This window comes from Emys orbicularis, chromosome 5, assembly GCF_028017835.1.
Source record: "Emys orbicularis isolate rEmyOrb1 chromosome 5, rEmyOrb1.hap1, whole genome shotgun sequence".
NCBI classification, from domain to species: Eukaryota; Metazoa; Chordata; order Testudines; family Emydidae; genus Emys; species Emys orbicularis.
In genome coordinates this window covers 83,378,036-83,405,314 of record NC_088687.1, presented here as the reverse complement: position 1 = coordinate 83,405,314, position 27,279 = coordinate 83,378,036, and the positions used below count along the sequence as shown (strand labels likewise).

The following is a 27,279-nucleotide window of genomic DNA, read 5'->3' as shown; positions in this document are numbered from 1 at the left end:
CCTTATCCACATCCCCACCCCCTACCTGTACCCTGACTGCCCCAACCCTTATCCACATCCCCACCCCCTACCTGTACCCTGACTGCCCCAACCCTTATCCACATCCCCACCCCCAGACAGACCCCTGGGACTCCCACACCCCATCCAACCACTCCCCACCACCTGACAGCCCCCCCCCAGAACTCCCGACCCATCTAAACCCCTCTGCTCCATGTCCCCTGACTGCTCCGATCCCTCTCCCCACCCCTGCCCCCTGACAGCCCCCCCCAGAACTCCCAAACACCCCCCCGCTCCTTGTCCCCTGACTACCCCTCCTGGGACCCCTGCTCCTAACTGCCCTCCAGAACCCCACCCCCTACCTAAGCCTCCCTGTTCCTTTTCCCCTAACTGCCCCCCTAGGACCCTACCCCCTACCTGTACCCTGACTGCCGAAAACCTTACCCACCCCCCCAGAAAGCCCCCCCTGAACTCCCAACCCCCCCGTCTCTTGACTGCCCCCTCCAGAACCTCCCTGCCCCTTCTCCGACCCCCTGGCCCCCTTACCGTGCCACTCGTCCCAGCAGGCTGGGCAGCAGGGGAGGAGGAGCGGGGGAGGAGCTCCAGACTGCCAGAGGTGAACTGCAAATGCAGGGAGGGAGGGAGTGATCTCAGCTGCAGGGGAAGCAGAGGAGGGGTTCTTTCTGGCTGTCGGAGCCCCATGTAAGTGGCACCATCCGGCCGGCTGCCCTGTTAGCCACACGCGCTCTGCATGGCGGGGGGGGGAGAAGTCCGGACATTTAAAAATTCCCCCCGGATGCTATTTTTAGCTCAAAAAGCCGGACATGTCCAGGGGAATCCGGACATGTCCGGGGGAATCTGGATGAATGGTAACCCTATGTAAAGCATTTTGTAAAATTCCAAAGGCATGTAGCTAGCGTGATACTGCACTCTCCTGGCTGTAACTTTTTCAGGAGCATTATCCAGTGATAACCACATCCCTAACTGCATGTATCTGCAGGCACACTTGAAACTGCCTAGTCAAACCTAGACTGACCTTTTACCCACATTGAAGGATATCTGAACAGTCATAGCTGTCATTTGATAGCCATGTGCCTTGCCCAAGTAACTCTGTGTAGAACTCCACATTAAAATCTGAATGCACAAAAACTGAGGACAGGAATCTCTTCAAAATGACAATGCACATTATGCTATTTAGTGGCTCTTTCTCTCCAGGCCTCAAACTGTTGGTGGTAAATTCTCAAATTGCTGCACTTAGAATGTATGTAAGTTATATCAAGGGCCTCATTTGGAACATATGGACAGGTGCTTTCTCTAGCACTTTTTTAATAAATCCCGATAAACAAACATTAGGGATGCTAGTGACCTCTAGTGTCTCCAAAGATGTCTGATTCTGTAACTCTTCCAGAAATATAGCCTGTTGAGCTCTCACATGTTGCATGCATAGTATGGGCCATACAACAACTGGAAGACCTCTTCATGGTTGCCAGGTGCATTGCAAGGATTGCCACTTGCTACATCCTGGAAAAACCATTAGAGCTGCAGCCAAGATGATCTTTTGGAGGGTGGGGGGTTGTTTTTCTTTATCCGTGAAAAGACACGATAGCTCATTGCCAATAAACTATAACACTAGAGGGATTTCTGATCTGCAGGCAGTCCTATTTTTCTAGATCAGTTGGGGGGGGGGGGCAGATATCCGATGAAGGGTGTCCAGCTTTGAAGCACTTCAGGGCAAACATTTTAAATGCAGATGTCTAACTTTAAGGGTCTCGAAGGGAGTTGTGTGCTCAAACTGAGCTGTTAACATGCCTACCTATGGATTGTCATAAAGTTGTACACCTAGTCTGAAATTTACTTAAGTACATTCTGGGCAGTTGAAATCACTACTGCTGCTGAGAATCACCTGCCAGTGTGCTTCCCTCTTTGGCAAACTAAGGTGAACAGTTCCTTGGGTCTTGAGGATGCAAACTCAAGCATTTCTTGGTGTAGATACAATCTTGTTTCATGGTGGCAATGCTAATCTTAAATACAACCCCTAGTCAACAGGAAACAAACCAGTGATTGGTGTTTGTGTGTGTTTTTTTTTTTTTTTTTAAGTGGGAGCATTTCTCTTGCTGAGTCAAATGACAAATCTTGATCTATGGATGAGCTCAAAGTATGAGTGGATCCTGTAGGTACTCAGTAAGGGCACACATGTCTAGGGGCCATGTAGTACTACTTCACCTGTGAGTCAGTACTCTAAATGCCTGTGTTTTTAAACAGAATAGAAGCCAATGCTTTGACTTCACAACATTTTCAGGCCTTAAAACTTTTGCTGCATGTTATTATAGTGAGTACTTCTCAAACACTGTGAGAGTGCAGTTGGCCATTCTGCAGGATTTTATCTCCCCGTCTTGTATTTGCACTATAGTAAGAAATTGCTACACTTAATCTGAGGGTTTGTCTACATCCAGCTAGCTTGCAGCAAGCTGGGGTGTGAATCTACACCACATTAGCCAGCTGTGGACTGCCTCTGTGTACCCTGCTGACATTCCTTAACAGTTCATTGGGAGTAGCTCAAACTTTAGCCATGGGCTGCCTGGAGTAGATCAAAGTTTGCGCTACTCCCAATGAACTGTTAAGGAATGTCAGCAGGGTACACAGAGGCAGTCCACAGCTGGCTAGAGTGGTGTAGATTCACACCCCAGCTTGCTGCAAACTAACTGGGTAGACAAGATTTAAGATGAAATAAAGATCTGGGCCTAAATGGACTTCAGGAATATAACCTTTAGAACTCTAGCTTAGCTTCCAGTTCATATTAGTTCAGGTCACGTTCCACAAATACCTAATCAGACTGCTACAAGTTAACACAGGACTTTCCACTGGGTCCCATGAAACAAACTTGGCTCTTGTGTTTGGAATAGGAGCGTGCACAAATTCATGAGTCCCATTTTCCATGTCTGAAGCCTATTGCATAAGCTATTCAATTCCTAAACCTAGAAACTGTGCAATAGCCGAAAAGAAAAAGCTTTAAACTTTTCAGTGAACCTGAATAAGAGTCTCCAGTACACAGTGCTCCATTTGAAATGGAATACAGTACAGTGAGCAGCCTTGTTTTCCTTTCCTCTGTACAAGCATATCTTAGTGATGTGTACTTGTTGTGGAGTAAGTAAAGGGCTTAAGTGTATGCCAGTATGCTTCTGAACCTAGGTACTATAGGAATACTTGAAGAGACTTTATTCTTCAAATACTTGTTCTCAGTCTAACAGTGAAGGAGTGCCACTGAAACAGTGCCTTAAACGTAGTTTTTGACTTAAACCAGTGTAATTTGTTCTGCCATTAAAACTCTCCCTGACGAACTGTTAGTATGTCTAATATATTGTATTTTCCTCTTCCTTGAACTGCCAAAGTGTACATAATTAGGTAATTGACTGTCTCCCAGTGCTAGATTGAGAATACCATAGACCTTGAGGAAGAGCCTAGACTAACATGCGAACAATTCCATGTATAGTAGTCCAAATGCAATGTATACCACACAGGCACTGATTCAACTAGTCCAAAATTTGGCTAGGCAATAAAGCCTAGGTGTCAGCTCTGAACACTGCTACTATTTAAGAAGAGCTTACATGAAATCCTGTGTTTAGCTAACTAGATAAGTGGTTTTCAAACTTTTTTTCTGGTGACCCAGTTGAAGAAAATTGATGCCTGCGACTCAATAGACCTGGGGCAGAGGGGTGTGGGGGCCTCAAGACTGGGGCAGAGGGTTGGGCTGCAGGAGTGAGGGGTTTGGAGTGCAGTGGGGGGGGGCTCACCCTGGGGAAGGGATTGGGGTTTAGGAGGGGGTCAGGGCTCTGGGGTGGGGCTGGGGATGGGGGGTTTGTGGTACAGGAGGGGCTCTGGGGTTGGGGGATCAGGGTTTGGGCAGGGGATTGGGTGTGGGGTTGGGGCTCTGGAAGCAGCCAGCAGCAGGTCCGGCTCCTAGGCGGAGGCGTGCAAGTGGCTCTGTGTGGCTCTCCCACAGGCACCACCCTCTCCCAGCTCCCATTGGCTGGGAACTGGCAAATGGGAGTGCGGAGTCAGTGCTCAGGTTGGGGGCAGTGCATGGAGCCCCGTGGCCTACTGCCTAGGAGCCAGACCTGCTGCTGGACACTTCTGGGGCAGAGTGCAGTGTCAGAACAGGTAGGGACTAGCCTGCATTAGCCGGGCAGCACTGCTGACTGGACTTTTAATGGCCCAGTCAGCGGTGCTGACCAGAGCTGCTGCGACCCAGTGCCTTACATTCCGCAACCCAGTACTGGGTCGCAACCTGCAGTTTTAAAGCCACTGAACTAGACTATCTTTGCTAACAACTTGGTAGTTGAAGGCTTTCAGATAGAGATGAGCCACACTGATGGTGCGAGCAACATGCATAATTCTCATATGTAAAACTTTAATTTCTTAAATAGGCATTCTCAATCAATAAAAATACTCTAGGATTCTTTTTTTGAGCAGTAGAATGAATCTAGAGAATAAGCTATGAACTTGAACTCTCAAGTTAATTGCTAGCTTCTACTCTCAGCAAATGCTAGCATGCTTGAAAAAAGGAGGCTTCCTAAATTCCAAGGTATGTTCTCTTAGTGGCCTATAAAAACTAGACCAGAAAACTGGTTCTGAGTGCCTTAAAAAGGAGTGTAAAAACGAAAAACTTACAGATGCTGGAATAGGGTTAAATAACTTGTGCCTTGTGCTCAAAGCTTACTTCCTGCTCTGGTTAGTTGGCTCTTGTGACCTAATACTGACTTCATTGAAGTACTACTGAGGATCTCTTAAAAAAAACTTCTCTCTAGAGTTGACCTGTTAAACAGTGTTATAAAATAGGTGGATGCAAGCTTGCTTACAAAAGCAAACAAGATCTCGAACTTGAAGTTCATTGACTCTTCAAGTGTGTCTCCAGAGGGGAGAAGGCTAGAAGAACTAGCTTTTCTACTTCACTTAGTGTATGGTTTTGGTGTGTGTGTGTGTTAAATATTAGGCTCTTAAAGAACAAATGTGCCATGGCCAAATTCTGCCCCTTCGTGCACCTATGCTACCTCAATCTTGCCCTTGCTGTTACTTTTAATGTTGGGACACATGAGAAGATCTTTCTAGATTTCATAACTTGCTCATTCCTTTTGAAACATTTTTGGTCTCAAACTAGCCACCAGTATCTTCATGTTGTTGTCATTCCTGTCTTTAATATGTCATTAGCCTCCCTAGCTATAAACATGTATACTTTTTTTTAGGGTGGTGAGCATGCTCGAAGATCATGCCTGCTTACTAGTGATGAGCTATTGACCTATTACTATGATGATGTGAGAACAGCCTATGAAATCTTCCAAAGAGGTTTGGAGGTGTCAAGTAAGTTTTTATAAAAAAATAGTTCTTGACAGTGAGGAGACCTAACTTATAGGGTTTGAGACAGTTGAGGCTGCAGGATAAGATGTTATCCTGTTTGCTAGATAAATAATGCTCTAGCATAGGAGGAGGGCAAAGGTAATGTTTCAGAACTCTGGAAAGCAAAACAAACTGGAGATCTGATGTGAAGCAGGGCAGTGCAAGAAAAGTCCAACCTAGGGTGCACTCTGTTCAGTGTACGCTGATCAAACAGGAACAAATGTGGGTTTAGCTTCTATAGGTGGCCTGTGGTCTAGTTCCCAGTGGACAGTAGTCTCTTAAAACCTAATCCTGACAGGAGACTAGCTGAACTGAACAGCTAAGGTATCAAATAATTGAAAGGGAGAGAACAGAGTTATAGCCTGAACAAAACTGGAATAACTGCCACATGATTTTTTTTTTTTTTTCCCCTCCTCCCTCCAAGATAATGGTCCCTGTTTGGGTGTTAGAAAACCAGATCAGCCATATGAATGGATCTCTTATAAAGAGGTAAGCAGCCACTCTAGTTCTCTATCTTAAAACAAGTTGGGTTTTCCTCCCTAGTATGACTATTAGTCTAATACCAATGATGTATGAAATCTTGTAACTCTGCAGCTGTTTCAAGTAGTATCTCAAATTCATGCTGCCCTGACCCCGCAAAAAATATTGCAAGGAGATAATTTCTAGCAATGCCATTCTAAGAAGGCCCTGCACTCTAGGGACAAGAGCTAATATAAAAAGGGAAATGGAGTGAAAAGCATTTCACAGGAGTGTGCATTTTAGGACTATAAATCTGAGTATGAGCAGTCCCAGATACTGTGGGTTTTTTTTTTTGGGGGGGGGGTGTCTCAACTCCACAAACTTTCAGATCCCATCTTAAGTTAATCACTTCAAGACTGTTCCTGAGAGCTCTATTCCATAGCTCTGACCCATTCAAAAGGAAGCATCTTCCAGATGCTGCTTAGACAGCCTCTTTACCAGTCCATCTAGCTCAGTGGTTTTCAACCAATTTACCATTGTAGGCCACATATGCAGCTCTGTGTTGTGTGGATGTGGCCCACACAATATATACTACCTGTTATGGCCCTGAGGATGTCACATGGGCTTCAGTCATATCAACCTGAGAGCCCTCAAGAATAGTGTCTTGAAGTGATTAACTGTTAACCACTATGCTATGCTCTACAGTCCAACTGGAGTAGATTGACTGACTGATGGCTATTGTAATGCGTCTCATTTAAGTCATGGAAACATCCAAAAATAAAAAGGCCCACTAGACTCTCTCCTTCGTGCACTTTAAATCCCAATACCCAGTGCCTCAATCAACAGATTGAGATGTGGTGTACTGAGGAGTTTGCTGTTAACCTTAGTTGACTTTCTGTTTCAGGTGTCAGAGAGAGCAGAGTATGTGGGTTCAGCACTACTTCACAGAGGCTACAAGCCAGCTCCAGACCAGTACATAGGAATCTTTGCACAAAACAGACCAGAGGTAACTAACTTTGTCCCTAGCATATCCTTCAGATAAACTTAAAATAAACTGACCCATTCAAGTTCTGAAATTATTGGACAGTGTACCAGTCTCCTAGTAAGAGAGATGCATTTGGGGGTAGAGAGGTACTATCATGTAGGCCTACAATTATACATGTGGCAGCTATAACTAGGAAACCAAGCTTGGCATCTAGTGTGTAGTAGTTGTTCTTCCTTGTGACAGACCCATTGGCACAGACTCTTACCAGAGCCACATCTAGAAGCAAGGGGTAATTACAAAAGATGTAGGGAATCCCAGGGGACCTAACTCACCTCCCCCTTTTCCACTAAACACTCTGGACTTACTTATCCCTCATGTCAACAAAGTTTGCTAGTTTGTTGCCCTCTAAAACTGGGTATCTCATTTTGACTGTGGATTAATATTTAAAATGCTTAGAAATCTGTCTAGTATGGTGTATATAAAACTATAAGCTGTACTTGTGCTTGCTAGTGTCTTGAAACTGATTTTAGCAATTCCCCAGAGATGCTAACCATTCATAGGCAAACACTAAATGTTGTGACACACCCAAGTGTCCATGCTGCAATACCGTGGTTTACAACCTTACCAAATGCCTGCCACTTCTGTGTAGAATCTGCTCTATTCTATTAAATGCAGTGTCTTGGACCTTACCTTCAAGTGAGCTGGAAGTGAGCCCACAATTATTTTCCAAAGGATAGTATGTTCAACTGGCAGATATGGTATGAAGGTTTCAAGACTTCTAAACATGGAACACTTCTAGTGTCTTTGAGACCATATTTAAGGCTGTTTAAAACTTGGGGAATGCTTTTTTCTCTTCTCTCCTCTTCTCCCCACGGCCCCCTGGTGCTTTCCTGTAGACTTTATGGATGTCCACACAGCCACAATTTCACCCCCTAAGACTAAGGAAAAAAGAGTCTAGGACATCTCCCACCTAATAAAACAAGATTAATAGGAAAAAGCATAAGATGTTTAAAATGATAGGTTTCCACAAACTCATTGGCTCTAGTCTCCTGGATTCTCCTAGAATAGGAGATGGAATGGCAGAGAAGGAGCCAGAATGGTGGTCTCTTGGTATAGTGCTTCTCACTAGCAGACCTTCTTTGGGTATAGGTGAAGAATGGTCAAAAACTGGGGTACCCTTGCAGCATGACCCCTTCTACTCAAGGGGATTAGTCAGTGTATGTCTACTTGAGCTACAGCTGCACTGTTTGCAGTATAGATGTACCCAAGCTAGCCTTTAGCTCAGGGGTGGGCAAACTATGGCCTGTGGGCTGGATCCAGCCTGCGGGATTGCCACCCCTGTGGTGCTGCAGGCCCCGTGCCACTCCCGGAAGCAGCCAGCACTATGTCCCTGCAGCCCCTGGGGGCGAGGGCTCTGTCCACTGCTCTCGCCTGCAGACACTGCCCCTCGCAGTTCCCATTGGCCGGGAATGGGGAACTGCAGCCAATGGGAGCTTCGGGGGAGGTACCCACAGGGGAGGGCAGCACGCGGAGCCTCTGATCCGCTGCACCTGCCCACCCCCTGGGGCCGCAGGGACGTGGTGCCAGCCAGTTCCGGGAGAGGCGCAGGGCCTGGGCAGGCAGGGAGCCTGTCATAACCCCACTGCGCGCCGCTGCCACCCCAGAGCTGCTCCAGGTAATCAGTGTCTGGCCAGAGCCAGCACCCCCAAACCCCTCCTGCACCCCAACACCCTGCCCTGAGCTCCTTGCCGCACTGAGCCCCCTCCTGCACCCCAACCCCTTGCCCTGAGCCCTCTCCTGCACCCCACACCCTTTCCCATGCCCCAACCCCTTGCCCTGAGTCCCTTCCTGCACACTGCACCCCCTTCTACACCCCGCACTTCCTCTGCACCCCAACCCCCTGCCCCAGCCCTACATTGATGGCCCTGTATTTCATTTCCCCACCTAGATGTAGTCCTCAGGCCAAAAAGTTTGCCCACCCCTGCTTTAGCTAGCTGGGGTACCAGAGCAGTAAATGAAGATGGCTGTACCAGCCAAAGGCTTCTGAGCCTTACCCCTCTCTTTTTATGGCATATAAATTACACTTCTCTGCCATTTAGTACCTCCTGATGTTGTCATTGGACAAGTCAGATGGAAGGCCTACCTTGGAGCCATGTAACTTGGTCCCTGAGGGGGGGGTGGTGGTTTTGTTTGTTAAATTAGGTCATCAGTGAGATGGAAAAGGTTCACTTAAGCCAGCAATTTTAAATATTGGTATCTTCCAAATCACACAGTTCCCTGAAACCTCCCCCATCCAATTTTTAGGGAGCTGGCATGGCCTTTGAGTCAAATATCCTCAAAACATTACCAGTTTATGGGAATACGCAATATAAAATCCCTAATAAATAACTAGAGGGAAAAACCCTTGCTCAAACTGAGTGTATTCCCAGTGAATGAGTTTTTATTATAGATTTCATCTCTGCTGCTTCTGACTTAGAAACAGATGTTTTTATGCTTGCAAACTACTGTAATCTCCCTATTTTGCAACTTTATAGTCAGACAGTTTTCAGAGTATAAATTATCTCTTGATAGAAATTTAAAGCTTACCAAGTTGAAATCTTTTGAAATATAACACTTTAGCATGTATGGACATAGAGACAAAATAGCCTCCTCATGTTCAGAGAAAAGAACTGGTGTCAGGACTCAAGGTTATAATTGAAGATCCATCTGTAACTTTAGGGTGTGATGGGGAAACTTTCTCCACCATTATCTGTCTGTAACACAAAGGTGCTTGAATTCTGCTAGTGCAGGAGTATTTGGTACAGTGGATTTCGAGGTGTTATTGCAACAGGAACCTGGTAACATAGCAACTAAAATGGAGGCTACTTTCAGAAAAGTTTAAACAGTGAGTATAAAAGGGGTTGTAATACTCAGTCCAAAAATATCCAGGTGCCGTTATCAAGATGGCTTGATAGTCTTACAAGCCAATCTAGCAGGCAGGCCTGAACACTGTCTCTACTGTGTGAGCAACTTGGGGTCAACTGTCAAGAGTCGTTATACTGAACTTTACAAAAAGCACACTTTTGGAACATGAGCATGGAAAGATGATACAGCTTACTTATAACATGCACTCTTTCCAAAAAAAAAAAAATTGTCATGGTTGGTGGCTGATTCGGCCTGGAAATATATAGTACACCTCTGCCTCAATATAACGCTGTCCTCTGGAGCCAAAAAAATCGTACTGCGTTATAGGTGAAACCGCGTTATATCGAACTTGCTTTGATCCGCAGGAGTGCGCAGCCCTGCCCCCGGAGCACTGCTTTACTGCGGTATATCAGAATTCGTGTTATATCGGGTCGCGTTATATCTGGGTAGAGGTGTACCATTAGTATAGGAAACTTAAAGCTTTCCTAGACCAGGTTAACAAACATAACAGAGGCTTGAGATTTAGCAACCTTGGTAGCATATTTAATACTGAACAAAATGTTAGGGGATTAACCAATTTAATGTTACACAAACATAGTACCACTTGTTCAGGCAATGAAGTAACTGGCTAACTTCCTCTGAAAACACTGAGGTTTTTTCCCCAATATTTTTGCTCTAGTAAAAGCTTAGAGAGCCCTTTAGGATTATGGATCCAGTTTCAGATAAATTTTTAAAATGTCTGCTGCTTTCACCACTAACTGGAATTGGTGAACATTACAGATGTTGAAAAATACTCAGTCCTACAATATTGCAGAATTTGTGACAAAACTCAAAGTACCAGGAAGGAAGACTTGAATTGTCTGTTTCTAGGCACACAGAAAAGCCAGGGAGACTTTCATCTCATGGTAGTCACAAATCCTAGAATTTGGCATAGCTACATGGGTATTGCATATAACTGGTTCTCTTTAGTGAACAACTTTCACTGTCCTGTTTTTTAGACATCCTCTGAATGCATGACTGCCTTGTACAAGGATGCTTTAGGATCTAACCTGCCTAAATTACTTGGCATAAGGTTGTAATAGCTATTGTGCTTGCTGAGATATGTAACAAATTATCCAGTGAACTATTCCCATTTCAACTTGCAGTTGTCTGTCTGAGTACCTGTGGAGAGCTCCTCACCAAGCAGAGGGCATATATCTAGCTCAGCATATATTACAGAATGGCTCCTTACTAACTAGAGATTTTTCTGCCCATTTGGACTTTTACTTATGGAAGTGATGTGTGTGATCTCAATCTCCAAAGTAGTAGACCCCTTCTTTTCAAGAGGGAAAGGTGACCATATGGCATTTGGATTATTAGTTTTGTCTGAAGTGTACCACCATCTATAGACTGGCTTGCATCAGTTTACCAAACATATTCAAGGCTCCTGCATACCTAGCCACTATCAGACTGCACCAACTTGCACTGAATGACAAGCACTGACACTTGAAGCACTTCAGTGTTGGCTCATACAGAGGGTTGCTGTGCCAGGGATTGAAGTTAATCTAATAAAAGCACTGAATGAGTAGAAATCCCTGTGCTCCCACCTATAAAGCACACTCCCATGAACAGGTAGAATCAAAAGGAAGAAACTGGAGGGAGACAAGAATAGAATGGGTGCATGTAGGGTATGTAGGAGAAGCTAGCTAGTAGAAAAGGACTTGGTGGGTTCCCCCCCCTCAGAGGGGCAAGACTAATTCGTGTGTGTGTTTGTGGGAGAGGGGTTTGTCCAGAACTAGCATCTGCTCCCATATAACTGAGAACTACTGGTAGGCCAGCTTGCTTGTTAGTATCTCTGAAAACTAACCACCTATACTATGCACTCCTGGGTAAACAAATGACCGTTAAAAGAACAAGCAACTCTTGTTGGGCAAATCTCCAAACACTGAAGATTTCCTTATTTGAATGCTAACATCAGGTTCCTTCATTTCAGGAGTCTTAGCACTCTGCTGTTTGGACTAGTAAACTCATATTGACTTGTGCTTTTCTTTCTTCACAGTGGGTTCTCATTGAACAGGGATGTTACACCTACTCCATGGTGGTGGTGCCACTTTATGATACGCTGGGAGCTGACGCAATCAGTTATATTGTGAACAAAGGTATGATTCTTTCAGTAGTTCAGCAGCTAAACATCAGATGACAGGCTTGACTGGTAAAAATGATTGTTGCCTTTATTCAAAATAACCCTCTGATACAAACCTGTCTGGATCAGGTCTAATAATTAGATAAGTCAAACTTTTACTAATAGCACTCTTCTCCTAATTAGCTGATGTAGGACTGGTTTTCTGTGACAAATCTGACAAGGCCAAGCTTCTGCTGGATAATGTGGAAAGGGGAGAAACTCCAGTCCTCAACACCATTGTTATCATGGAATCCTTTGATAGTGATCTTGTAGAACGTGGGAAGAAGTGTGGGGTTGAAATTCTCAGCCTGAGAGAATTGGAGGTAAGCACTGAAGTTTTCCCCTACTTCACTGTACAACTATGGGTATAGAGGAGATACTGGGTGGAAACAGTAAAGTGCCCTGGAGAGTTGGGGAGTCAGCAGATTAATTCATCCTGTTCAGATGGCTGGTTACAAAATCTTGATCTTTGACCAAGAGTGAAGGGAAAAGGTTTGACTTCTATTTACACAGGACACCCTTTTTAGAAAGTAAACAATTCGCTAGTAGTGTTTCACAATGCTTAAATGAGTCTACAAAATATTTTCCAAGGTGGATACAAAAATTAGTGAAATTGGTTCAAGGGTAACACTAAAACCTAAATCTTACCATTAATATTTACATCTAGAGTAGATGTCTGAACAATTCTGCTACCCCTTTATCTTAGTCCTATTTCATAAAGTACCAGCTGCAATAAAACTCAGATGGTGGGTTTATACACAGAATAACTACTTGTATTGATCTTGTTCAGTGCACATAGTCATGGACTGGGTGTCCCTGACAATTTGGTACTCAAACACCAACACTGTGCCATCTTCTAGTTGGAACCTTAAATTAAGGCTTACGGCCTCTGCTAGTAAATGGACAAGGTACAGCTTTCGTACACGTCTCCTGAGGTCAAGAAAATCTAGTACAGCCTCATTCTGAGGAATGCTAATATGGGGAAAGAGGAGCAGGTGTTTGTAGATTCATCTGTTTAGTAGTTCTGAATCTAAGGCAATGGTGAATAAAAACAAATTACCTACTTGGGAGGGAGTGCCAGTTTTTCTAAAAACTCTTTTTCTGGAGCTTAGCACAACTGAACTTGGCTCAGTGATTTGGAAACTTAACATGAAGCTGTCTTGCTGGATTTTATACCACTTATACTGGCCCCACAAAACAATGGCAATGGCCTGAAGTGGAACACTGGCCTTCTAGGAGTACCATCATCTGGAAGCCCATAAAATATTCAGAAGGTATATAACCATTCTTCTGCTTCAGGCTGCCATAATGAGCTTTGATTTGAGGCAGTATAACTTCAAAGTACAGAACTGGGGGATAGGCTTGCAGTTTGCATCCTTCAACCAAAAAATGTCTGGGCTCATAGGCTCACTTGTGACACTTCAATTGAATAGACCATCTAGTCAGTAAAATGGACAGTTTTCAGATGTGGAATTTGAGAGAAGTGGCACATCTTTCCATGTAAAGCTATAGAATTTTAAATTTAACCAGGCTTCGATTGGGAAATTGGTGAACACAAGACTCACTGATATCTAACTCCCAAGTGATATGTTTGTTCCTCACTAACTGAGATACACTCCTGAATTTCACTGAACCAAAATCTTTGCTGCAGTTAGACTGCTGGGAAAAAACATTCTCCTTTTGGTGAAGGTGTACAGATAACAAAACAGTGGAGGTCATTACCAAGGAACAGCTACTTGCATGTGTGTTTGGAGGTGAGGGGGTAAAACATTTTTTTTTTTTTTTTTTTTTTTTTTGCTTAGGTATAGTGAACTTTCATGGCATCAATAATATTGCAAAACACCTAGTTCTTAGTGGTGAAACTGGTATAATTCTGAGAAGGTTTGAACTAGACTTGACCAAAACCCAAAGAATAACCTGGGATACTAAAGCCAGTCCTTTTGCTTAAGGGCTAGTGCAATTCCAGTGCTTTAAAAGTAATTTTATTTAAAGAGTGGATTGTTGGTGGCTTGTAACACTCAGGCTTTCATAAAAGCAGCTTATTCTAACTATCCTAGAGCAGTAGCTCCTAGATTGCCTTTCTGTTAATTTTTTCCCTCCAAGTGATGATTCGCTCCCATTTGTCCCCAGTGGGAGCTGCTGGGTACTGAGTGCTTTATTTAATAATAATCAAAAAAGTGGCCCACAACTTGAAGTGCACAATACCTGGGAAGGTAGCTAAAGTCTGACCTGCATTTGCCCAGTTAATGGGAAAATATTCAGTCCTCACTGCACATAAGATGAGTATTAGAATGTATCTATTGAGACTTAACCCTGAAGAGTATACAATACAATCAACATAGTCTCCTGGGTCTTACCATGAATAAGTAATAGAGTGCCACTAGAAGTTTAGTACTACATCTGGCAGCAGTGCCCTGATCCAATCCAGTCTTGCAAATGTGGCATAGTTGCCTGTCCACGAAATCACATTTTAAGAAAAAGATATAACATGGTCACAAATGATATGCCATGGAAATGTTAAGTGCATTTTCCCAATGCATTAAGTCTTTATTAAAACAAAAAACCCTTGACCTAAACAGCCTAAAATCTCTAATTTTTAAAAAGCAAAACAGTGAAGAGACTAAGGCTGTCTACGCTGCACTTTTAACAATAAGCACCGATGTTGACAGTGTTTTTGTTGGCTCTCCTGCTGACAAAACTACTGCCCCTTGTTGGGGTGGTTTTATTTTTTGGCAGGAGAGCTCTCGCTCGCCTACAAAGAGCAGCTATGCTGCATGCCTTGCAGTGGCAAGGTTTATTGGCACAACTGAGCTTCTGTAAGCTGTGCAGTGTAGACATAGCCTAAGCCTTTAATTCAGGGTGGGGACAGTCACAAGGAAATGTTCAATGCTTAGTTTCTTATACCTTGAGGTAAAGACCATGGTAAAACTGACACACATAGAATTATTTCAGGTTTAAGACTGTTAATCTTTTGACAAATTGAAATGTTGATTTATATGGGTTCTTTAACTACTGTCATTCCTAATTAGGATTAAAAACACTTAGTCTTGAAACCTTTAAGCTCATTAACACTGAAATTTCATACTCAAATATGCTTGGCTTTTAGCCATTATCTCTACTACTGGTCAGAAGGGAAAACTTCAGGCTCTACTTAACTTTTTCTAGATGTTGGAACGTTTGTCAGCTTCTTTAGCCACAAGGTCAGACAAATCTCAAATGACAAGAGGCCCTAATCAAAATAGGGGATGCAGATTCTAAGCCCTACTCTGTTCCCATTGTGGTGCAAAGTGAGCAGAAACCACCTGCGAGCTCCCTTTCTAAACTCTGGAGTAGGGAGCATGGGGGGTGGAGAAGAGTGGCTGGAGTGTGCTCTAGCTGTCAGCTAGTGTAAATTGGAACAGACCCCAAGCTGTTGTAACCTGGGCTATAGCTGAGAATCCAGGAGCTGCACCCACCCCACCCCACCCCCTGGTTGCAATGAAGCTTCCTCTGCCTGAAGCTCCCCTAATGTACAGCTCCTATCCTGCTCTCCCTGAAGTTCCCACAGCCTGGTGATTAACGAAGCAACTGGAGCTTCTCTGCTCCATTACAGTGTTGGCAGGGAAGGAATGGAGCTGGTAAGTGCTTTTGGCCCTTGTGTAGGGAAACAGTGGGAGGCAGCTAGGGAGAAGGTGCTCCCCACCTTCTTGTAATGACAGGCTGTTCCAAACATTGACATTCAAAAGTCACAGGGGAGCATATTTCTAATTCATAAACGATAGTCACTTCAACAGTAACTCTGTAAGTCCACAGCATGGGCACCATCATGCTAGAATAATGGACTTGTCTTCAAGGTGGTATTGGCATGATATTGGACGCTAAAGTCTTCTGTGACATCTGACAGTAGCACAACGATTAAAAAGTTAGTGCCCCATCTGCATTGATGAAGTATGTGAAACAAGGAGTCTGTTTTCAAAACAAAGTGCAGAATTAATGGTGGCTTTAAAAGTAAAGACTGTCATAATCTGGGACCAATGCTGCTAAAAGGTACTTTCTCTTGAAAATGTCAACAATGGCTTCTGTTACATTAAAGGTTGACCATGGTGAATACACCTATGCCATGGTCCACTAGATTAGAATAGGAGTGTGAACTGGTTGCTATCACACTGAGAATTTAGGTGACATGCCTATCTCCTCTGCCACATGTAAATTGGAAACTATGCTTAATCTTATTCCACAGATCATGGGTTACTTATCACTTCATAAATAAGACACTAAATTTACTGCTATGTTTTTGAAGGGGCATTGTCAGGTCACTGTTTGCATATATGCTGCACAAGCATATGGCACTTAAAAATTCTGTTACTTTTGATCATAAAGGAATAAATTTTAACCAGCTTGGTGTCTAAATGACAAAGGTTGTTATGAAAGGAAATATATTAAAGCAAATGTGATTATCCTACTCATGTTTGTCTCCTAAATTTTTTAGGAGGTGGGGAGAGCTCACAGACAAAAACCTGTGGTAAGTATTAAACTACCAAAAAGAGAACTGATCTGCACGAGTTATAATTTCAGTCTTTAGATCAAACTAAGGCACCAATGTGTCATCTTCTGTGGCTCAAAGTAAAATTGGTACTTTGATTTTGTCCTGCAAAATCTCTTTATACTGAATTGGCTTAATTTTTTTTTTATTATTTTTAAAAGCCTCCAAATCCAGAAGATCTAGCAGTCATCTGTTTCACCAGTGGAACTACAGGTACACTTAATTATGCTGGACTTTCTATAGTCTACTTTTATGGACAAAGATCATTCGGAAGGCTCCTTACCACGTGCTCAATGTTTCTCCTGCTGCTTCAGCATTTCACCTGTTATGGCAGAAAGTAGTAGATGGCAAACTTGCTATAAAACTTTCTGGGTTAGCCAATGGAAAATTGAAGTGCTTGACACACAATTCCTGGAGCCTAAAATGCACTTTCAGAAGAGAGGTATCAGGATTGGCTTGCTGCTAACTCAGGATGAAGAGCTCTGTGTAGCTCAAAAGCTTGTCTCCTTCAACAAAATACCTCACCCCCTCCTTTTTTCTCAAAAACAATGAGACTTGTATTAAAATAATTTGTAGGATTGAATTTAGAAGTTGACTTCAGTGTTAAACTTCTTTGTCAAATTCTTTCCAAAATCCCTTCCTTCTGAGGATATTTAGCTACCAAACATGGAAGATATTAAAGGCCTTCTATCTGTCTTTATTCCTCAAAACCATTTGAACAGAACAGGTGCTGTCTAACTTTGCAAACCTGTTAGCAATTTCTATCCCTTCATTAAGTTTTACTTAGTTCATACAATTAGCCTTTGTTTTAAGTGTTGTGCATCTATCCATTAAAGCCCTTTCTAGACTTCCCTAGAGGTAAGTGATAAAGTGAATATTATCTCCACTTGATATTTTAATGTGTATAAACCCTTCACTGTTGGATTTTAATGTTTATTTCCTCTTTAGGAAACCCCAAAGGAGCTATGATTACTCATCAAAATATAGTGAGCAATGCTTCAGCTTTTGTGAAAGCTACAGAGGTAAACTTAAAGGCTAAGTCACTCAAAGTTTTCTGGACTCTTAGGGCTTAGCCCATAAGAAGGAAAGCCTTTTCAGAAAGAAATGGTATTGAAAATATCTAACACACACTATTTCACTAAATTCTTTAGGCTCCTAAAGTCTGTCTGATACTACTTGAACCCATCTTATCAAAACTTCACCAGTATAAGACAGCTGTCCTGAAATTGGCAACTCCACACACTGAATTCCTGAAACGTTTGCTAATTGCTCTCCCATCCCCCAAAACCTTAAAATAAAATATCAAATCAGTCTCTATTGCTTAATCCATTGGTCTGTGGTTGATTTGGCAGCTTGGTATTTAGTGACTTCCAAGGCAAGAGATTGGTAAAGCTGCAAGATTTAGACTCACGCCAAAAATCTGGTAGCATAAATTTTTCTCATGTCGTTCCCTCTGACAGATGGGTTCCCCACACCTACACTGATCTGTGTAGAAATTATTGCAGTGACTTAAACTAGTGTCAAGGTGAAGCAAAGTCCTTCTAGGCATCTTGGAGCTAATTATACTAAGTCTGGGGTAGTAGTGCAAGTTGAACAATTGACAATACCCTGAACTTCCCCATCTGAAGACTTGTCTCCATTTACAAAAATGACAGTCTAGTTTAGCTCCAGCTAAACACGTGAGCTAATTCCAGTTCAAACTTTTTCCTAATGTAGAGGTGGGGGTAATGCTTTTTAGCTATTTGAGATGTAGCCTAGGCGCCTACCCTCTTTTTAGTAAAGACAAATCCTGAAAAAGGGTCAGATGAGGTGGTTTCCCATATTCCTTTCATCTCTGCTGCTCTCTTGCAATATAACAGGCTGTAAAACTAATTCCATTAAATTATGTAGTATGTTTTTCCACTGGTTCTCTAGAGCAGATCATAAAATAGCTTTCTCTAATTTTCCAAGTCCAATTTGGAGACTACTTTGCCTCTGGCCCATTGAGTTAGAAACAGGATGGCTAAAGTTATTTTATGGTCCATACCCTTGGAGAAGCAAGTGGATGAGCCTGCAAGAAGCATAACTGTTCATACTTGCTGTTGGGTGCAGATCTTTGGTTTAGGGTGCAGACTGACTAAAGCCTGTTTACTCCGTGGTTCTCAATCCAGGGGTCGGTGTACCCCAGGGATATGCAGAGGTCTACCCGGGGTACTCAACTCATCTAGATCAGTGTTTCTCAACCTGGGGATTGTGACCCTGGGTGGGGTGGGGTTGCCTGACAGGTTTAGGAGGCTACAAGTGCAGGACTGGCATTAGGGGATGCAAGAATGGCAATTGCACAGGGCCCCATGCTATAGTGGGCCCTGTGAAGCTAAGTTACATGCTTCAGACCAGGCTTGCATGTGGAAAAACAGGCTCAAGTATTGCACTGAAATTGAAATATATTGTACTTTGATTTATTTTATAATTGTATGGTAAAAATGAAACATTTTCAGTAATGTGCTGTGACACTTATGTATGATTTTTGTAAGCAAGTAGTTTAAGTGAGGTGAAACTTGGGGTACATAAGATGGGTACAGTAGTCTGGAAAGGTTGAGAACCACTGCTTACTGTGCTTTAGCTAGCTATTAGTCTGTTTGTCTACTTATGGTAGATTGGGCAAAAACTTCCGAGTGGGATAAACAATGTCTCTTCCTACCCATGGCACACCGCTTTAATCTGGTTCTTTTCAACGTGTACATCTTCTGAGCACTTGACTACTCTTAATTGTCCCAAAAGTGACTTCCTCTATCCTTGTAGGATAAGAAATGACTGCTGTACACGTCACAACACTAACATCCAAACCCCCCCCCTCAAATCTAACACTTGTGTCAAAAGTCTCATCCCTATGCTATTTTGGACTTTGGTCAAAGTATGTAAAAGCCAAGCATACCTTTTACGAATAAAATAAATTTGGAGTCTGGGGTGTGCCCTAGAGTTGAGAAGTGTTGCAATAAGCCTTTGTGCTACAAATTGTAATTACTGTGAAGATTTAAGTTGATCTCTCTATCCTGCTTGGCGTTTCCCTCACAGAAAGCAATCATTCCTGGTACAGAAGATGTTCTGATCTCATTCTTGCCCCTGGCCCATATGTTTGAAAGAATTGTGGAGGTAGGAATCTGCATGTACGACATTGCTATTCCGAAATCTCACTTTTTTTACAGAGTGCATGTGTCTTGAACCCCAGTGACACACACATTTCCTTTTTGCCTCTTGCACACATGTTTGAAAGACTAGTCCAGGTAAGTGTCTGAAGGAAACAAATTGTTGTCTGGATAATGTGAGTATTGGGCGTTTCACTTCCCCGTTAACTGTGAGCTTTAGCTTTACTGAAAAGTAGGTAGTTTCAGGAATAAGTTTATTAAGAACTATATAATGGAGCACTAAATCTTCTTTCAAAATACTTACACTGGCCATGACTTTCTCTAACACAACCATTAAGGCTTTTCCCTTGGTTATTTAGTTGCAATATTAACTCTAAAGGTCTTAATGTTTAGAGTGCAAAAGGCTGGGAGTGCTGCTGCTATGATGTGAGTGGAGTGGGGAGAAGAGTTCTCAAAGGTGGAATTGAGGGTGGGTGGAACTGATTCACTATGAAGAGGCTATTACCACTGTAAAATTGACTAGTGGTTCTTGAAACTCAAGTCTACCAACACTTATATTCTCATCACTTAAAGTGTAGCAGCCACCTTGCTAGAGCAAACTCTCTCTGAACTGGTTGTCTCTGTAGTACACTGGCTTTCTCCTAGTTCAGCAATCTGTAATGGCTTCAGAATACTCATGATTTTGCAAGACGTAAGCGGCTAACCAGACAGATAGGAAGTTGTGATGTTAACAGATCTTTCGCGGGATAAAAACCTGCACTTGAGTGCTATGTAGTCCAGGTATTTGTAAGAAACCTAGAGTACTCTGCTTTAAAGCAATCTTGACCGACACATTGATTGCTCATTAAGTTACTTCTAACTACATTCAAAGTAATGGCTTTGAGTTTCTAGCGCTCCTCCTTTTGTCTAAGGAAACATAATTTGGAGCTTAGAAATTTTGTAATTCAGCTCTGTAACCCAAATTTCACAGTGGTGGGAGGCAATTGGGTTTCCACTTGGACCATGCATCCAACATCTCTAGATTGAAACCTAGTCTACCTCCCAATTTCAGATATAGGAAAGGTTAACTGTGGTGCTGTCAGTGTACTTATTTGACTCCACTACTTCAATAGTTGGAAAGCTTTTCCAGAATGAGGTCACTGTTACCACCTCCAGTCATAAGCTACATAAACTGCCTATGCAGCCATTCATCACAACTGAATCTCTTGTGCTAGGGGGAATGCAGACTTTCATTTGTTCCTGCCAGTGTTGGAGTCAAATGTTGATTACACATGTGGCAGCTCCTTGAGCTACCACTTGACTAATAGTAGCCCTGTTATAGCACACCACTCTGAATGATTAATGAAATCATGAGAAGGTATAATTCTAGGCAAAACAGCTGCTCTTGGCCCAACAGTCTTTAAAATCCTTTGCTCACTTGGCTGGGGGCAGCAAGTGGGAAAAGTTATGGGGAAAAAATATCATGCCATCCATTGCAGGTATATCACCTGAAATAAGTTGAATAGTAAGCAAATGACAAGACAAATTAGCTATGCTAATATACTATAATCATTGTGGTATGTGGTAGTAATAGTTGTAACATTTGCTCGCTTCAGGATGGTGTAGGGAATGAGTAAGATTGGGTGGCCTCTAAAAGAAGCCACTGAAGTAAGAAACATAAGCAGATGGCTTGCAAAAAGATAAAGAACATACGTTTGCCAGTTTGTTCTAAGACTTAAGCTGGGTAAAATGTGCAGCAGCCATCAGGAGACCTACAGTCTTAATCTCAAGAGTTTCCTCCTTCCCCTGGCAGCCTGCTTCTCCCTGTCCTCTCCTTCCTTAAATCACAGGGTACCACTCTAACTGGAAGGACCCTGACAGCTAGCAGCAGACTCTTGCTGGACTCTGCATTTGGGGTAGGGTACAGAGGACATAATGAGGGAAAACAAGAGGGCTTTCAGTTACTGGTGAAGAGTGACCTCTCTTCCCCCCCCACCCCCCGAGGTGAACTGATATTTCTAATAAACAGGATTGCCTTGTTCTTGGCACCTGTGTCAGTGCTCAGTCCATATTGAAAAGCTAGTCTTGTAAATCCCAGCAGACTCTAGCTACTGCAGACTTTCATCACCTGAAAGAACTGTAGACCAATGAACTTTGGCAGGCTGAGTGCACGGACACCATATGCAGATGGTTGGTGACTCTGCCTGAACTGATGTGCAGGGGAAGAATGTGCCATATAGTAGCAGAACATGGGTGTGGGGGGAGGGACATTGAGCCTATATTGTGGGGGAAGAGAACAAAGACAAATCTGAGGACAAGGAAAGAAAAGCATAGAGAATAGCCTAAGAGAAGGTATGGAGAAAACGGCAAGAATCAGTAGGGAGATCACTTCAGGGGGGTGGAGGGGAGACATACAGATAGAGATTAATCCCAACACCTTGTTATAGTTTGAGAGGGAAAACAGAGGGTTCAATGTAGTCTTCCTATTTCCTTCCCTGTCTTTAGCCCAAAAGGGGGGGGGGGGGGAGTGAACTTGCTTTTCTCAAGGAGGGGAAAGGGGAAGAGTAGGCATTTCTCCTCTATTGCCAGAATTGTCCCAGGCCCACCTCTACCATCCACCCCCTTCAATCCATCCTCCTGTGGAACAGGGGCAGGTAAACCAAAATGCAGAAGTATAAAATAAGTGGTGAAGACCAGAGACTCCATATTGTCTGCACGGAAGGTAGCACATTCAGTCTGACTGACATGGGAATTTCTTGACCTACAGTAGGGAAGCCAAGTAAATGGGAACAGACATCCTGCTTCATAGTTGGTTTCAGTATTTTAATAGATGGGTCTAGAGTTCCTGTAGTCACAAATATAGCTTTGCCACTGCCTGCTTTTCAATCCCTGCCACCACTTGCCTACCTGGCCAGTGCTCTCCAGACACTGTAGTTTACTTCTGCTGCTAGGCTCCTCCCATGCCTTATCCCACTGTCTTAAGGTCCCTGGCCTGCCTCTGCAGCTTAGAATATAGGACTGGAAGGGACCTTGAGAGGTCATCTAGTCCAGTCCCCTGCACTCGTGGCAGGACTAAGTATTCTCTAGATCAGGGGTTGGCAACCTTTCAGAAGTGGTGTGCCGAGTCTTCATTTATTCACTCTAATTTAAGGTTTCGCGTGCCAGTCATACATTTTAATGTTTTTAGAAGGTCTTTCTATATATATATACACACACACACACACACTATTGTATGTAAAGTAAATAAGGTTTTTAAAATGTTTAAGAAGCTTCATTTAAAATTAAATTAAAATGCAGAGCCCCCCAGACCAGTGGCCAGGACCCGGGCAGTGTGAGTGCCACTGAAAATCAGCTCGTGTGCCGCCTTTGGCACGCCTGCCATAGGTTGCCTACCCCTGATCTAGATCATCCCTGACAGGTTTGTCTAACCTGCTCTTAAAAATCTCCAATGATGAAAATTCCCCAATGAACTGCTTTGTCTCCCTTGGTGCTTCATCTTTCCTGTCCTACCCTGAAATGAAACACTTTTCCAGAGGCTCCCTCCCACTACCACCACTTCAGCCCCCCTATAACAATTGGGAAGACTTAAGATGGACTTAGCATGGGTGGGGTGGAAGCTGCCAAGACTAGAGAAAATACTGGATCATCCGTTTAACTTGCTCTAAATGTATCTCTTTAACTATAGCTCATGTACTAAAAGCAGTTTTACTATCTTAACAGTGTGTGATTCTCTGCCATGGAGCTCGGATAGGATTCTTCCAGGGGGACATCAGACTACTTATGGATGACTTAAAAACACTGCAGCCAACTGTATTTCCTGTAGTACCAAGACTGCTGAACCGGATGTTTGACAAAGTAAGTCTAGTAGCATTAAGCTAAAACTTGATCAAATTAAACTGAAAACCACTTTCAGAAAGCTGTGCCAATAGTGGGGTAGGATTCGCTAGCCACCAAAACCTTGGATGGGTCATTAACTTCTAAAACATATGCCTGCATATACAATACCGTTAACTATAGTTTCAATCCTTAGAGTTTTAGGTTAATGGTTGGCTGTGTTAGATATCCCTAGAAAGGCAGCATGTTCTGGTGGAGACCAGACTGAGTCAGACCTGGGTTTTAGTCACTAGTAGAGCTGTATCTCCTGTGTAGCCTTGAGCAAATCGCTTAGGGCTTAGGTCCATAAACACTTAGGTCATGGCAAGCGGAGGCATAAATCTCTTCCATGCTAGCCTGATGTGTGCTAAATATTCATGTGGATGCTGCTGACGTGCACCATAAGTTACTCAGAGTACTCTGATCTAACCTTGTTTCAAAGCAGGGTAGGTCAACACTAACGAACCGCTGGTGCATGTCAGCAGAGTCCATGTGAATACTTCGTGCAAATCAGGCTAGTGCATGGTAGATTTACACCTGATCTTACTATGAATTAAATAGTTATGCAGACAAGCTCTTAGCCTCTCTATATCTTAGGCCTCACATCTGGGATAAAATACTTTATCATAAAAAAAAAAAAGACTTTGTGCTTTGCCATAAGAATGAAGGAACAGTGTCCTATGAACTTTCTAATACAAGATTTAATTTCATTCATATTAGATCTTTGGACAAGCCAATACTTCACTGAAAAGGTGGATCCTGGACTTTGCTTCCAAGAGGAAAGAAGCAGAACTTAGAAGTGGCATAATTAGAAAGAACAGTCTGTGGGATAAACTGATCTTCCACAAAATACAGGTATGCTTGAAACTCTCTCTGCTCACACACAAATTCTCATGTTATAAATCTTTGGAGGATTACTCCTTTACTAGTTCTTATGCAAAGAAACATTATGAAATAGATTCTCCTGAAACAAATCTGTCTTGCTTCAGACAGGCAAACAAATAGCATAGAATATCTGAGTAATCTTTCTTTTCTCTACAATACATGTTGATAGCTATGTGCTGTACAAAGGCTTCAAATCTTCAGTAATCCCACTTGACTATCCTTTCTCTAATAGATTATTTAGGCTCTCTGAAGTGCATGAAGCTGTGAAAACTCCTACCAGCATCCTAGCTGAGTGCTCAACATCCTAAGAGATTTGATGCATCTAGTGACCTTGAAATCACTATATCCAAAGCACTTTCTTATAACTGAGCTGTAGGCGTCAGACTATAATCGCTCAATATGAATGAGGGAGTGATTAGCTGGGACTCCCTTCAGTCTGGGTAAAGGATGTCTTGGCCAGTCAAGAGCCTATGTGTACATGTGAAACTCAAAGTAAGCTGTTTGCTTGTACTTCTGGTATTGGTGCTTCATTTTAATCATAGATGATGATGACCTGTGCCACTGACTGCCCCTCTCCATACTGTAACTCTGTCTAGCATGGTTAATCAGCAGTTTCACACCCATCCTCCCTACAATAGGACTGCTGCAAAGCCAAATCCCACAGGGGGGACATGGCTTAAGGCTCTGTAGACTCAGTTGTCTGTGCCAGAGATGCAGTAACAGCATAGTGTGGTCTTTGTGGGTAGTGATTGCAGAAAATGGCTGCAAATAACTGAGTTTAGTTTGAGGATAAAGCAAGTCAAGAAAAAGTTAGCTCATCCTTCTAGAACAGGATACCTTTTAAAACTAGACATGAGTGCCCAGCACTATGGTTTCTCTTGTGACTCTTATTGGGGTGGGAGGACGACTTCTGAAAATCTCTCATTAAAATGCTGTTAGTGTCCAGAATACCTTGTCTGTCTCTTTTTAGGCAAGTCTGGGAGGAAAAGTAAGACTAATGATCACTGGAGCAGCTCCTGTGTCTGCAAATGTACTAACCTTCCTAAGAGCAGCTCTTGGTTGTCAGGTGAGTTCAGGTTTCAGAGACCAGATTGCATGCATACATGTCTGAACACTGTATGCAGTACTAAACACTGGCTGGAAATATACTCATTAGGAGCTTGCAACAAGAGCTCTATTAAGGATTTTGCTATTTTGGTGAATTAGCTCTAATGCAATACATTCTAGCAATGGAGCACTCTGGGTAGTGACTACATTGAGTAAAGCCTAATGACTCTTTTTAGAACTGTACATGAAGGCTGAGGCAGAAAGACACATATAAACTATATATCTCAGAATTCACAACTTGCATTTATCACTAGACTCTCTGATCATCCAACTGCTTTCTGGTGTCTTAGTATCCTTAGCAGCACCCTTAAGGTGTCTTTGTACTATGAAAAGACATGCCAATGGTGGCATGAGATTCCATGGGTTTTTTCTTTCTCTTTCCCCACTCCATATCAAATGTGACCAGTTTCCAAGTCACTCTTCTAAATGACAGTTCTTGGATCTAAAATTCTGGCCCGGTTTCCTTGTAACTGGTGTATACTCTAACTAAATCTCACACTTCAGTTGGATCTGGGTAACTAGTGTCCATGTGAGGCTGAAATATCCCCATTTAACTCTGGGAGCATTTAGAAGGCTGGCAGTTTAAAACACACAAACCCCCGTGTCCTTGGAGATGAGAATCGTGAGTAGGAATAGAGGTAAAAAACCTCTATTTGGCACTGGAAATAATTAATAATGGGCTCTTCAGTCTAGCAGAAAAAGGTATAACACAATGCAGTGGCTAGAAGTTGAAGCTAGACAAATTCAGGCTGAAAATAAGGCATATTTCTTTTAAGTGAGTAATTAACAATTGGAACAGTTTACCAAGGGGTGTGGAGGATTCTCATTGACCACTTTTTAAATCAAGACTGGATATTTTTCTAAAAGGTATGCTCTAGGAGAGTTGGGGAAGTTCTATGGTCTGTGGTATACAGGAGGTCAGACTAGATGACCACAATGGTCCCTTCTGGCCTTGGAATCTATGAAGGGAATGCCATGTAGTGTACAACCACACTGGCTAATGTGGCAGGAGTATAGTCCCCTCAGCTTATGTGGAACTATAGCTGGCTGGCAATTGGCTGTCAGCAAAAACATTCTTAACCAGGCTACATGAACAGTTGGGTTCAGTGTTTCGTCGTTCTGCTACAGAACTTGTCAGCAGCAGATAGATGTGGAGACGACACAAGGGAGGATGCAGGATTCCTGTGGCTCTGACTCATTCTAAGAATGAAGATTTAATGCACAAAAAAATAGAGGTGCTCATGATAGCACTGTCCAGGGCCTCTGAAAATTAGTGAAGCTGTACCACTACTACTCTATGCCATCTAGAATTTTTATGGGGTGGGGGAAATCAAACACCTATTTTACTCCTATGAAATAGCGTCTGTTGGAGTAAGCGTTTTTCTTCAGAAAAAACTCCCTCTGGATCCAAACTTTGCCAAATCCAATTTGTTCAAGTGCTGGTCCGTATGCTTATTTCACACCTGGTACACATTGAGCCCCATTACACCTCAGACCAAAGATTTGAGGCAAGTAGTGTCCATTGGTCCAGTAAGGACTGAAAACTTTACCTTACCAGAAGATATTTTCACTCTCCTATCCTCAGTCCCCCTCTTTATCTGGCCTGGTCCTCCTTTGACACTTAAACACCAGAAATCACTTTGAGGAGAAGAGGCTCTTACCCTTCTGTGTCTGCAAATCAGAGCATGCTTCCAATTGTGGAACAGGAGCCTACCTCTTCACTGGACAAATACCAATTCTCTAGCCAAGCCTTCCCCTAGGGGGAATCAAGCCCAGGCAGAACCCATAGGAGGCCTTGGAGCATCCTCCTTCTCCTTGTTATGACTACCCAGGGGATGCCGTAGGTACCCTATGCCTTGGGGGTGGAGGTGGCTGGTTGATCCTTCGTATT

At 43.0% G+C, this 27,279-nt stretch overlaps 1 protein-coding gene across 1 annotated transcript in view; it reads left to right on the top strand.

Annotated features, from left to right (window-relative positions):
- Window positions 1–27,279, top strand: part of ACSL1 (acyl-CoA synthetase long chain family member 1) — a 57,533-nt gene that overhangs the window by 18,522 nt on the left and 11,732 nt on the right. The window contains exons 3-14 of the mRNA XM_065405332.1: window positions 5,238–5,352; window positions 5,813–5,877; window positions 6,752–6,853; window positions 11,775–11,874; window positions 12,042–12,220; window positions 16,366–16,398; window positions 16,581–16,632; window positions 17,368–17,441; window positions 19,605–19,682; window positions 23,244–23,378; window positions 24,117–24,251; window positions 25,252–25,347. Coding sequence (XP_065261404.1) covers window positions 5,238–5,352; window positions 5,813–5,877; window positions 6,752–6,853; window positions 11,775–11,874; window positions 12,042–12,220; window positions 16,366–16,398; window positions 16,581–16,632; window positions 17,368–17,441; window positions 19,605–19,682; window positions 23,244–23,378; window positions 24,117–24,251; window positions 25,252–25,347 — 1,164 coding nt within the window. The remainder of the gene's footprint in view (window positions 1–5,237; window positions 5,353–5,812; window positions 5,878–6,751; window positions 6,854–11,774; window positions 11,875–12,041; window positions 12,221–16,365; window positions 16,399–16,580; window positions 16,633–17,367; window positions 17,442–19,604; window positions 19,683–23,243; window positions 23,379–24,116; window positions 24,252–25,251; window positions 25,348–27,279) is intronic.